At 48.7% G+C, this 12,456-nt stretch overlaps 2 protein-coding genes across 5 annotated transcripts in view; one reads left to right on the top strand and one right to left on the bottom strand.

The window, feature by feature from the left end:
- Nucleotides 1-12,456, bottom strand: part of mfhas1 (multifunctional ROCO family signaling regulator 1) — a 20,019-nt gene that overhangs the window by 2,491 nt on the left and 5,072 nt on the right. For 2 of the 4 annotated variants that reach the window (XR_522682.3, XR_001761100.2), the window contains exon 2: nt 4,775-8,119. Coding sequence is in view for 2 of the 4 variants with exons in the window: in XM_025062156.1 (XP_024917924.1) it covers nt 4,775-7,733 (2,959 nt within the window). In the remaining 2 variants the exon portion in view is untranslated. Of the gene's footprint in view, nt 1-4,774; nt 8,122-12,456 lie in introns of all 4 variants that reach the window. The other 2 variants (XM_025062156.1, XM_008326206.3) reach the window with 2 other exon arrangements.
- Nucleotides 8,595-12,456, top strand: part of lmbrd2b (LMBR1 domain containing 2b) — an 8,915-nt gene continuing 5,053 nt past the window's right edge. Inside the window, exons 1-8 of the mRNA XM_008326204.3 lie at nt 8,595-8,815; nt 10,083-10,293; nt 10,374-10,486; nt 10,583-10,681; nt 11,507-11,674; nt 11,746-11,956; nt 12,025-12,099; nt 12,182-12,295. Coding sequence (XP_008324426.1) covers nt 10,120-10,293; nt 10,374-10,486; nt 10,583-10,681; nt 11,507-11,674; nt 11,746-11,956; nt 12,025-12,099; nt 12,182-12,295 — 954 coding nt within the window. The 5' untranslated portion in view covers nt 8,595-8,815; nt 10,083-10,119. The remainder of the gene's footprint in view (nt 8,816-10,082; nt 10,294-10,373; nt 10,487-10,582; nt 10,682-11,506; nt 11,675-11,745; nt 11,957-12,024; nt 12,100-12,181; nt 12,296-12,456) is intronic.

Genomic DNA, 12,456 nt, shown 5'->3' with positions numbered 1-12,456 from the left:
TCCTGCAGCCTTATAAGGCAGCAGTGGAGGAACTGGTACAGAACAATCAGTGAGTGTTTGTTTTAGCTGAAGTTTCCAACAGTAACAGAACAAAAAAATGACAAGGCCGTGAGTCATGTGACCGTTGGAGTGTAAACGAGGTCAGAGGTCACAGCTGTCTGCTGTTCTCGTTTTTAATTCCTTCATTAATCCACAGAAAAAAAACAACATCTGATAAAGTATAAAAACTGTGAGAGTCCAAACACGACAAATAAGGGAATGAAACGCCGGCGTCTTTTCAAACGTTCAGTCGGTTTGATTTGGTTTTTTTTACAGAAAGTTAAAGTGCAGCAGTCGACGGAAAAAAACCACAGAAGCAGAAATGGAAAGAAATGGAGAATTAACTTCCTGGAGAGCTGAGATCAGACGCTCCTCTGACCCACAGGCATTATGGGTAATTCTGTGATGGCGCAGCAAGACGTGTGAAGTGGAACGGAATCGGATCAGACTCCATCAGACCAACAGCCCACGACTGCATTAGGACTAATCCGCATCATCAGACAGTGAACGCACCACGGCCCAAACATGAGTCAGACTGAGCTCAGACCAGAGCCGCTGATCCTAGACCTGCTCTGCACCGACCTCCTCCACCGCCGACAAGACCTGACAGGGACCCAGGAGGAAGCCCCTCCCACTTTTGTCAGAACTGAAGGACTGAGAGGTGACTGGTTAAATCTGTCGCCACTTCTGGAGGAAATGAAATCCCACAGAAACAGACAGTCGTGTCTGCAGGATTACTGAGTCCTGATGATGTCACAGGAAGCTGAGCCTCTGAACCAGATTACTCAGCAGCACAGACGCCACATTCACTCTGACAAAGACACTGACGAGCTGCAGAAAAGGGCGGCCAGCGGCGGTTGCTAAGCGGGCGAGTTTGGACAGGCCGCTGATTCACACCACAGCCGTCGGCTCACGGCTCACGGCTCACCTGCGTTTTCTAAGAACTCAGTTTCTTCCTGTGACGTGTGTTTTCTATTGGTCGACTTCCTGAGGGTCAAAGTCTAAAAGTTCAACTTCCTCTAAAGTTGTGAGATTTGTGGTCTGGGCGGGAAACTGCTGATGATCAGCTGCCGTTCAGTGGCCTCAGGTCGACGTACGTCTGTGGTGAGTTCAGGCTCCGCTGCAGGAATCTGACAAACAACGCTCCACAGACGAGAGGAAGGATCAGATCTGATGATCCCAAACGACCCCAGGGTCAAAACACCCCCCCCCCCGTGAAACTCCAGATTATAATGTGGTTTCAACATTCTCACTCACTGTGGAGAAACATCGCAACTTAGCTGCTGTTAGCCCTGAACTTAAAGCTGCGTACAAGTAAAAAGGATAAAACTGAAGAAAGTTAAAAAAAAACAAATATGGAGACATTAACCAGGAACTGAAATAAAAAAAGCAAATTAAAAAACACAGAAATGGCTGAATGTTAGCACAAAATGGAAGTCAAATTTTTCTAAAAGCCATAACTGCTCTGTACAATCTGAAACATTACTAAAATAAATCCAGATTTAGCTACAAGGTCAATAAAAGTACAGGCAGTGAAGCGTCATTGGACGTCTTTCAAACGTAGCCTCAGATTTAACTGTGGCTAAAACATTAGCTGAAGCTAACGGTCAGGGAGAAGAAAAAAAAACCTCGTTCACAGATTGTCAGTACGACTCGTCCATTACTAACAGTTAATTCAGCTCATATTTTCACCCATCCAAATGCCACAATCGGCCCCAGAGCCAGACGTTTAACACAGCTGGTCTACAGACTGCCGTCCAGACCGAGAATCAATTAATTCCCATTTTATTGTAAATCATAAATAAATAATTGACTGAACACGGGGACGGAGAGACTCTGGCAGCAGACGCCGGTCCAGTCATTTCCCAGCATTCAACTGGAGCAGGAAGAGCTGCTGGACTCACTGGTATTTTCCTTTGGCTGCAGTTCAGGTCTTTTCAAAGTTCACTGTCGAACTCACTGAGCTGAGTCTGAGTCTGGAACCAGGACAGGTCTGGGACCAGGACAGGTCTGGAACCAGGACAGGTCTGGAACCAGAACAGGTCTGGAACCAGGACAGGTCTGGAACCAGGACAGGTCTGGAACCAGGACAGGTCTGGAACCAGAACAGGTCTGGGACCACGACAGGTCTGGAACCAGAACAGGTCTGGGACCAGAACAGGTCTCGAACCAGAACAGGTCTGGAACTACAACAGGTCTGGAACCAGAACAGGTCTGGAACCACGACAGGTCTGGAACCTGAACAAGTCTGGGACTGAACCAGAACAGGTCTGGGACCAGAACAAGAGCAGGGAGCTGTGGTTCCTCAGACCTCAGACCCAGGTGGAGGGCAGTGACCCGAGTGGAGGAGGTTTAAACGAGGTCTTCAGGGTGTGAGTGTTTGGAGCTGAATCTCTGACTCCGTTTAATCCACTTCTAATCCTCTAACTGGATTAGGACCAGTGAGAGTGAGCAGCTGATCCTGGAGAATGTGACGCTGCGGCCGAGTGAGCAGCTGTGAACAAGTGAACACAGCAGTGTTCTAGCAGTAGAGCTAGCTTTAGCGTCAACCAGTTTGTCCGCAGGTTCCAGCCAATCGGCTTAAAATAATAACAATAATAATAATGAGCCTTTGTAGAACTTTTTACTGGTTAACGCAACAACTGGTATCTCAGCTACTTCATCAGCTCCACAGCTAACTTTAATACGAGCTTAGCTAAATGCTAACTGTCAGTTAACAGCGAGTGCTGACTGAAAGGTTAATCACGACCTTTCAGCTGTCTCTAACCTTGAAGCTAACGTTTGACGCTGCTATCCTACCCTACACTCCAATAACATTTTCACTGAATCTGAAACAAGCTAGCACTGACGTCGCCAACTGAGCTAACAGTGAACTTGATAGCACTGACAGAAAACTAGCAGCTAGGTTAGCTCTTTTGACCTAGCAGCTACTTCAGAATACACATAGCCTTTATTTTAATAATGAGCTAACGTTGACCAATCACCTCGCCGCGTACACATGCTAACAAAGTTCAGAGTTGGCTCATCATTCTTTAGCAACAGCGAGTCTTTTGTCAACAACGCTGTTACTGCTTAGTCGTGCTCCAAAACAAATACTAACACGCTAGCTTGTTAGCATTAGCTTTGCCACTAAAGATCAAACACTTCATCGATGATCGACCGTCTCTGTGCAGAGAAACCTCACTGACCCCGTGTTGACGGTTAAATATATCCTGACCACAGGAGTCCATGTCAAACACTGGAGGCAGGTATTTGTGGAACGACATTTTCTTCTCGTCTCTCACGGTGAAACGTCGACAAAAACAACAAACAACACAGTCGGAATCGACATTTTACATTCATATTAATTAGATATAAATAGCTATAAATGTACAGATATTCAATATATGTGTTCAATAAATCATTTATGGTATTGATGATCCACGTTTTTATGAATCGTCACTAAAAAAAGTATGTAAATATATATAAATATATTGTATAAATGTGTTTGTTGTTTTCTAAATCTTCTGATTTGATTCGCTGTTCGTCAAGTCGTTTATTCTACATGTCATTATATTAGTGTCAGTATGAACTTTCATTGTGAAGGAAGTGGAATAAACATACGATCTAAACATGGCTGAGGAGGCGGGACCTGATTGGTTGGACTTTGATTGATGGTTATGTTGTCTGTTTATTTTTTTTCTCCTGGTTTCCCTCTCATTGTTCTGTTGTTGACTGTGTTGAAATCCAAATCAAAAATCAATTTGATTGGTTGACTCTAAACCAATCACAGGATCGACCGCACATATCATCCGAGAAGATTTCCATTACCTTCTACGGTTAGCAGAGCTGTGCTGTCCGATATTATCGGCCCAATATTAGCAAAATTATTAGTAATATTTGTAAGAATCGTTATCGTTTAGGGTTAGTCACTAGATGGCAGCATTGCAGCTCATTTAATTAATCTCATACTCATACAGTGGTTTGTTCAGATAAATAAACAAATATGACCAGGCCTATATCGGTATCGGTTGATATCGGAATCGGAAATTCCGTGTTTGGACAATATCGACAAAAAGTTAATGTCTTTATTAATATTATTAACCTTTACTTTTTGAGCCCAGTTGTCTTGGTTTCCTACCGTGTACTTCTGCTATGTTGGCTAACATTTAGCCTTTGAGTCTAGATTTCACCGTAGCTATCGTTATCGCTATTTTCTGTTTCATACTTTAGATTCTCTCTTTTTCGACAATTCCCAGTTCTTCATCTGACAACAGTTCAGGTTCAGGGCTGTTTCCTGCTCCGGACAATTAGTCAGGAAGAAAGAACTGTCTGTGCTAACGAGGCCAGTGACATCACACAGGCAGGAGCGCTAACACACACACACACACACACACACACACAGGCTTTTGTACATGGCTGTAAATACAGTCCAATCAGTTCACTGAGAATTTAGGCTACGTCAACTTTACGACAATGTTATTCCTATTTAGCAGAAAATATATAAAAAAGCAAGACACGGAAAACAACACCGTGTGACAGAAATGAGAGATAAAGTTAGTTAGGCTGAAAACAATTAGTTAGGCTACATGTTATTATCATTAATAATATTTAATATATAAATTAATTAATTAATATTAATAACAGCTATTTTTATTGTTATTATTATATGAGTTAGTCAAAAAATAGGCTCAAAAAAGGCAGCTTGTTCTTCATCAATATTTAAAATAAAAAATAAAAATCTAAAAAGTCCTACCTGGGAACAGGTGGGGTTGGGGCGACCCTCTCTTCAGGCACTTGGAGCAGAGGACGTGTACGGAGTAGAGGAGGCCGGGCCACTCCTGCAGCAGCACGTTCAGCTCCTCCACCAGGGGGGTCACGGCCTGCCACGCCGTCCAGATGTTGGGCAGCGAGGCGTGGCTGGCGATGGACAGAGTCTCCACCTGCGCGGGTCCTCGGGGGGGCTGGTGGCTGATCACCACGGGAACCTTCCCTCGATAGGCCAGGATCTGGCGCCTGCTGTCTGACCTCTGGACCACGTGGCTGTTGATCTGCACGCTGAAGCGAGCAAAGAGTCCAGGAGGAAACAGAAACGGGAAGCTGTACTGGATGTGCAGCTGCTCCACCGAGAAAAAGTGGCAGTGGGGCAGCGAGCCACCGCCGGCCTCCGCCTCCGCCTCGGGCTCCTCGTTGCTGACGTAGCTCGGGAACTTGTACCAGGCCGTGGCGCCATTCAGGAGCCTGCTGCGAGGTTTGTTGACGCAGTAGCAAATCCCCATTTTCTCCAGGAGCTCCATGATGAGGTGGAGGTCCTGCTGGGTCTGGATGAGCGGCCTGAGCAGGAGACGGATCACGTTGGAGGGCAGCAGACCGTGCTGGAGGAAGCCCTCCACGTGGTGCTGCAGATGCGACACCCTGAGATCCTCGCCTTTCTCGTTCTCGATCACCAGGCTGACCCGTCCCTTGTCCCCTCGTTCTCCCTCAGAGAGGAGCCGGTCCAACAAGCTGGACTTGTCTCTGTGGAAGAACACGTTTAGAATTGCTATGAACTGCGGGAGGTTGTGGAAAACGTACTCCTTCAGAGTGGAACTGTCCTCAAAATACAGCAGCTTTCCGCTCTCGTGCAGGTAGGACAGGGCGCTTTGGAGTCGGTCCTCCGTGAGCCCCGCCTGGAGGCCCAGACGGGCCGAATCCCACCACGACAACCATAAGTCTTTGGGCTTAAAGTGCAGCTCCTCTAGCATCTGCCAGGACTTCGGCAGGACGCGGTGGAGGTTGGGGAAGATTTCCCTGTGGTCGGCGACGGACATGAGTTTTTCCCGCAGCCTCTGGACGTTCGTCTGTTTCTCGGCGCAGCTCACGCTCAGGACAGGAGACAGGATCTGCAGCCGGTTGTTGAGCATAAACTGCAGCTGCGCTTTCCTCCGCCTCAGGTTCTTGTTGGAAACGCCGTAGAAGAGCACATGTGGGCTGGAGGTGCGGACGACGTAGCCCTGCTCCAGCGCCTGGTCCACCTGCTGAGCCAAGCTCCTCAGGCTCTGGACGTCGCTCTTCTCCTGCAGACCGATCTGTTTGTGGATGTCCAAGGTTTTCGCCTCCAACTCCACCTCACCACACTGGTCTGCATGTGTGCCCACCAAACACACCACCGCGTGGGGTACTTTGGCACCAAGAAGGTGGAGGAAATATCCGACATGGGCGTAGAAGTTTTTGGGCAGATATGTTCTCAGGTTGACCACCAGGAGGTAAAGAGCACCGGGGGAAAGAAAGAAGGGTTTGATGAGGTCGTAGGTTAGCTTCCCTGACAGATCGTACACCAGGAAGGTGAGGCAGCGCTCCGCGTCCGCCACCCAGTGTGTGACTTCAATACCCTTGGTTCCTTGGTTTCCTTTGGTCTTCTCCTGCCCGACTCCTACCAGGCTCTGCTTCAGCCAGGATTTCCCTGCATTTCTGTTCCCCATCAGGACCAGTTTCAGCCGAGGCTTGACGGCCAGCTGGGACTGAGCCAGCTCCTTCTGGTAGGCTGCGATGTAAGGGATCCCCTTCATGCACACCTCGTACGGAGGCTGGATCAGAGGGTTGTCCTTCACTTTCCATATGTTGACTTTGGACAGTTTTCCAAAGTTGTCTGGTAGTATGGCTATTTGGTTCCCCTGCAACACCAACTCCTCCAGCTTCTCCAGCTGCACCACCGAGTCTGGCAGGTAGGTGATGTGATTGTTATCCAGCCACAGGTTCACCAGCATCACCAGCTGGCCAATATTCTCAGGCACCTGCGTCAGTTTGTTTCTGCTCAGGTAGAGTTCCTCCAGTCCTGTTATGTTTAAAACGACCTGCGGAAATTCCTCGAACTCGTTGGACGACAGGTTAATCATTTTGAGTCTTTGTAGATTTCCAAAGGACGACGGCAGCGCGGCGAGGCTGTTCCCATCCAGCATCAGACTCTCCAGGTTGTGTAGGCGGCAGAAGGAGTCGGGTAAGACCGACATGTGGAGGCTGCTGAGCCACAAGATCTTAATGGAGCGCAGCTCCATGATGTCGGACGGCAACACCTCAAACTTGTTCCCGGAGCAGTCCAGCTCCTCCAGCTCACTGAGAGCCAGGATCTCTGCAGGGAACTGGTTCAGTTTGTTGTGATCGGCATCGAGGGTCCGCAACCGGGCGAGGTTGGAGAAGGAGCAGGGAAGCTTGTGCAGATCGTTGAAGCTGATGTCAAGCTCCTCCAGACTCTGCAGCGCTCCCATCTGGACAGGCAGACTCTGGATCTTGTTGTGGCTCAGGCAGAGCTTCTTCAGCCCCGTCAGCTGACCCACACTTTCAGGAAGGCTCTTTAAGCAGTTGTGGCTCATGTCGAGCTCCACCAGCTGCCCCAGCTCAAAAACCACCCAGGGCACCGAGGTGAACTTGTTCCTGCGCAGCAGGAGGATGCGCAGGTTGTTGAGGGAGGATCCCAGTCCGGCCGGCAGCTCCTGCAGGGAGTTGTTGCCCAGGTTGAGCGCCTCCACCTCGGCTATGTCGTCGGGCAGAGTGATCTGGTTGTTTTTGGAGCAGAGGGTGAGCTGGCGCAGGTTGCTCCGCAGCTTCCTGGAGCGGAGGGCGGCATCCCTCCACATCCTGGCCGTTCTCAGCTTGTTGTCCTCCATGGCGCAGTGGCCGTTCCACCCCTCCTCTTCCTTCTCCTCCTCCTCCTCTTTGTTTTCATGGAGAGTTTTCATGGATCAGAGCAGCCATGCTGACCAGGCTCCTGCTGGATCAGCGCAGTGTCGGGAAGTGATCGAGCTTTTCTCTGGCAGCAGCGGGAGGAGCGTGTCTGGCCGCGCACACACATCCTCCTCCTCACAATGAAAACAACCAGCCGCGGCTGTAGCTTCGATTTAAGCCTCTAGCCCAGATCGTGGTTCCGGTGCCGCGGTCGAACTCTACGCCGCTGCTTCGTCCTCATCTCCCCCGCCGCTGTCGCTGCTCTGGAGCCCGGTGTCCGTGTCCGTCTGCGCCCTTTTCTCACTCTCGGCTCCCGGTTTCTCGCTGTCTTCGTCCTGGAGGAGAGAGTGGAAGTGAAGGCTCACTGCGTCACACTCTCACCCAACCCCTCTCTCTCTCTCTCTAACCCCCCTCCCCTCACTATGATTTGAGAGCGTGTGGGGAAGAGAGAGAGAGAGGGAGTGGGAGGGAGAGACGGTTAGAGAGAAAGGGATAGAAAGGAATGGGAGATAAGAGTGAAACAGTGAAAGGGAGTGAGAGGTGGAATTTAAGGAAATATAAGGAAACAAAGAAAGATCCATATATATGTTTCCCCTCAGTCTGAACAGCACAGCAATATTATATAAAAATGACATTAAATGAACCAGGAAGTGTAAACATGACCAGTGTGTGAAAAGTGATTGTTTAAAAAAATAAAGAAGTCATTTTTTTCTGTTTTTATGGAGAGAAAGAAATTATTTTGATAAATAATTAATAAACCATTAGTCATTAAAATGGGATATTGTAAAAAAAATAAAATAAAAAAAATAGAGTGTATGTGTGCCTTTTCTCCAGTAGGCGGCAGCAATGACTCGGAGTTTTCCCAACCAGAACATGGAGCAAGATGAGCAGGCGTGGCGGATGACGTTGACGTTGACGTCAGCGCTGCTGAGACAGAAGCCGGAAGTGAGTAGAGCTGCTCGGCTAACACCGCCAGCTAAACGGAGACAGAGACATAGCAACTGCAGCGTGACTGTGGATGGAAAGACAGCGGGGCGAGGCGCACGGAACGGCGGATACAAACTACCAAAGGGACCCCATCTGCTCTGTCAACACGGTAAAGAGCGCACCGAGACACGGGGAGCCGAGCCGCGTTAGCTCGCCGTCAGCGGTAACGGAGAACAGCTGCCAACATCTGCGTCACAGCACTGACTCTGGATCAGCATCACATCTGTCGTGTGTACAGCTGCTGTGTCTGTGTTGTTGTGCTCAGCTAACGCGTATTAGCATTTTTGCTTAGCTGTAAAACCCTACACCGCTGACGTCATTAGCGACAAACTACTGCTGATGGTGTGAACGTCGTTTTGCCTGGAGCTGTGTGTTCATCTGTTGTTCTCGTCTCAGCTTCCAGGAAATATTGGACACGTTTCCACAGATATTTTTGGTCAGTGTTGTCGCGCTAGTTTAAGGCAATTACTGTTGATGTTTTCGGCCGCAGGTCCCTGTTTTTGACAGTTCAAAGATGGCGTGTTCTGCTGAGATTTGGTTCCTGAAAGGGACACGTACGGGGGGAAAAGATGCAACAATGTTGACTCACTGTTCTCACTCCGCTGCCGGGGGGGCGGGGGGGGTGCTGGTGTTCATGTCATCCGGTTACACCTCCCGGCAGCATATGTTGGACATGGCAATATGACCACCGCAGTTGAAAACAAAGATGGTTGCTAGAAGCAACCACCGGTGCACAAAGGAGGAGCAGAGGAGGGTGTGGGCAGGGTGGAGTGGTGAGGGATCAGTGTCAGAGGGACAGCCCAAAGAGTGACACACACCTGTATATAATATTAGAGGTGTGTATTAGTAGGAATCTGGCGATACAATACGGATGACGATACAGAGGCAACTATATACAATACGGATGACGATACAGAGGCAGAGACGATATAAACAGTATACGATATATTGATAGTATAGGCACAACGATATGTTAAGGTTTTTTTTATCTAGATTTGGAATCACTAGTAAAGAAAGAAAAGCATTTATAGGAAAATCACTAGAGAAGAAAGAAAAGCATTTATAGGATTTTTTTGGATAAACAAATGAAAAAAACATAAGATTGTTTACAGCTATGATGTAATCAAACGAAATAATATGCTATTGTATATATATTTATATCTTGGTTTTGACAAATATGTGACAAATTAATTTAATGGTGGAACAGCAGGGCAGTAGAGAGGACGATTTGTAGGCGTGGTAAATATACAAAAATGTTTTGGTTTTTTTTTTAAAAAAAGATGATCCTTTTCTGAACTGATGTAGTTTTTGTTTTGACTTTGTTGCTGTCATTTCTCTGTGGTCGTGACGTCACGTCCGTGTTTCACCCGCTGCAGGTTTTTGTCAGGTTGCGGAGGAGCGGCAGGCAGCGCGATGAGCGGGGCCGCTCTGGGCATCGAGATCGTGGTGGTGTTTTTCTTGGCGCTCTTCCTGCTGCACCGTTATGGAGACTTTAAGAAGCAGCAGCGCATGGTGCTGTTCAGCACACTGCTGGCGTGGTACCTGTGCTTCCTCATCGTCTTCATCCTCCCTCTGGATGTCAGCACGGTCTGTACTGAAGCACTGACGTGCTGCATGTTGTCTGCCTGCACCTGCTCACTGACACGGGTGGGTGTTTGTCCCTACAGACCATCTACAAACAGTGTAAGATCGACCACGAGGAGCACGTCACCGGGCCTACCATCGGTCCACAACCCCCCAATCAAACGGCGGCCAACTCCACTGCCACCCCCAGGATGAGGTCAGTGCTCCCGCTCGTTCTCCGCTGCTTCACTCTGGTCCTGGTGAACACGGAGCCGGTCTGTACTAATGATGTCATCGTCTCCATTTTAAACAGCCCTGTCACTCAGTGCTACAAACCCTGGAGCTACATCCCTGATGGCATCATGCCGGTCTTCTGGAGGGTGGTGTACTGGACATCTCAGTGTCTGACCTGGTCAGAACCCGTTCACTGTGTTGTTGTCAGTCTATGATTCATCCACTTGGAATTTCCATTACAGACTAAGTCAACTAGCTTCTTTAGGTGGAGTTAAACAACAAAGACAAAATGTATTGACGTGTTAGTCAACAGTCAGGGACAAAGTCCAATCAGTTCTTCTTGTAAACAGAAGGAACCAAAAATGGCCAATCAGAGCTCAGTTCTGAAGACGTGGTTTGACCACGGCAGAAACAGAACCAGGAATATCAGGACTAGAAAGGTTCAGGTTATTGTTAGTGAAAACAAGGCTGTAAACCGAGTGAAATGACTGACAAATTTGTGTCGAATGTTTCTCTCCGTTAGCGTCGTTATGTCTGACTGAATCCAAATTGATCAGAAACAAAAGACACCGAGCTCTAAGGCAGAGGTCCAGGGTCAAAATCCGGTCCTGATGTCAGGTTATCAGTCAGGTAGAAAGCTAAGAGTTAAGAGTGTGTTTTCATTCACTGCACCATCGAAGTCAAACTCTGGCCTGGGGCCAAATCTGGCAAATTTACATTTAAAAAAACAAAAACAAACTGGAAAGTCCACAGATAAAAAGACAGAATAAGAAACAAAAACACTGAGGTTTTTTTTTTTTAACTTTAATTTCTCATGTGTTTTCAATGATTTAATGTTTAGGCAAAACTAGAGTTTGTTTACATTTGAAAAAAGTCTACATTATAGATCTGGACTCAAGGGAAAACATGAGGGTTTTAGCCGAGACTTCGTCCCAGTTTTCTTATTTTCTCCCCCGGTCCCTGCAGACCACGTCAGTGACTGAACGTTGTCGTCTTGTCTCAGGCTGCTGCTGCCCTTCATGCAGTCTTACGCTCGTTCCGGGGGATTCTCCATCACTGGGAAAGTCAAAACAGCTCTGATAGAAAACGCCATCTACTACGGCACGTACCTGCTCATCTTTGGCTCCCTGCTCATCTACGTGGCCGTGCACCCGAAGCTGCATCTCTCCTGGTGAGTCCTGAGATTCCTGCGGGCCTCACTGTCCTGGAGACAGCTCGGTAACAAAAAAAAGTGTCGTTCAGGTACGAGCTCCAAACCATCGGGATCACAGCAGCCAACACCTGGGGTCTGTTCCTGCTGGTGCTGCTGCTGGGCTACGGCCTGGTGGAAATCCCTCGCTCCTACTGGAACGCCTCGCGACCCGGACACCTGCTCATCAAGACGTACTTCAAGGCGTCCAAGCTGATGACAGAAAAAGCAGACGCGGAGGAGAACCTGGAGGACGTGATGGAGGTGAGCGGAGGAGGTGGGTGCAGCTGAGTGACGTAACTCCCACGATGTAACGACACGTTCTCCTGCAGGAGGTGAGGAAAGTCAGCGAGTCCATCAAGTACAACCATCCACTGAGGAAGTGCATCGACACCGTCCTGAGGAAGGTGGGAGGGGCTCCTCGTCAACATACTGTAGGTCAGGTGATCCGTTACTGGTCAGTCTGATTGGTTTGACTCCCTCCTCCAGTGTCCCGTGGACTACCAGGAGAAGCTGGGCAGGAACATGGACGACTACGAGGACTTCGACGACAAGCAGAACACGTATCCCAGTGAGAAGAGTCTGGTCAAGCTCCATAAGCAGGTGAGACGGGGTGGTCTGTGAGGGTGGTCTGTGACGGTGGTCTGTCACGGTGGTCTGTGATGGTGGTCTGTCACGGTGGTCTGTGTGTCTGTGACGGTGGTCTGTGTGTCTGTGACGGTGGTCTGTGACGGGGGGCTGGGGGGGGGGGCTGTGAGGGGGGT

This window comes from Cynoglossus semilaevis, chromosome 14 (genome assembly GCF_000523025.1).
Source record: "Cynoglossus semilaevis isolate Cse_v1.0 chromosome 14, Cse_v1.0, whole genome shotgun sequence".
NCBI classification, from domain to species: Eukaryota; Metazoa; Chordata; class Actinopteri; order Pleuronectiformes; family Cynoglossidae; genus Cynoglossus; species Cynoglossus semilaevis.
Note: the sequence above shows the minus strand (reverse complement) of the source record. Positions and strands in the feature narration are given on the sequence as shown.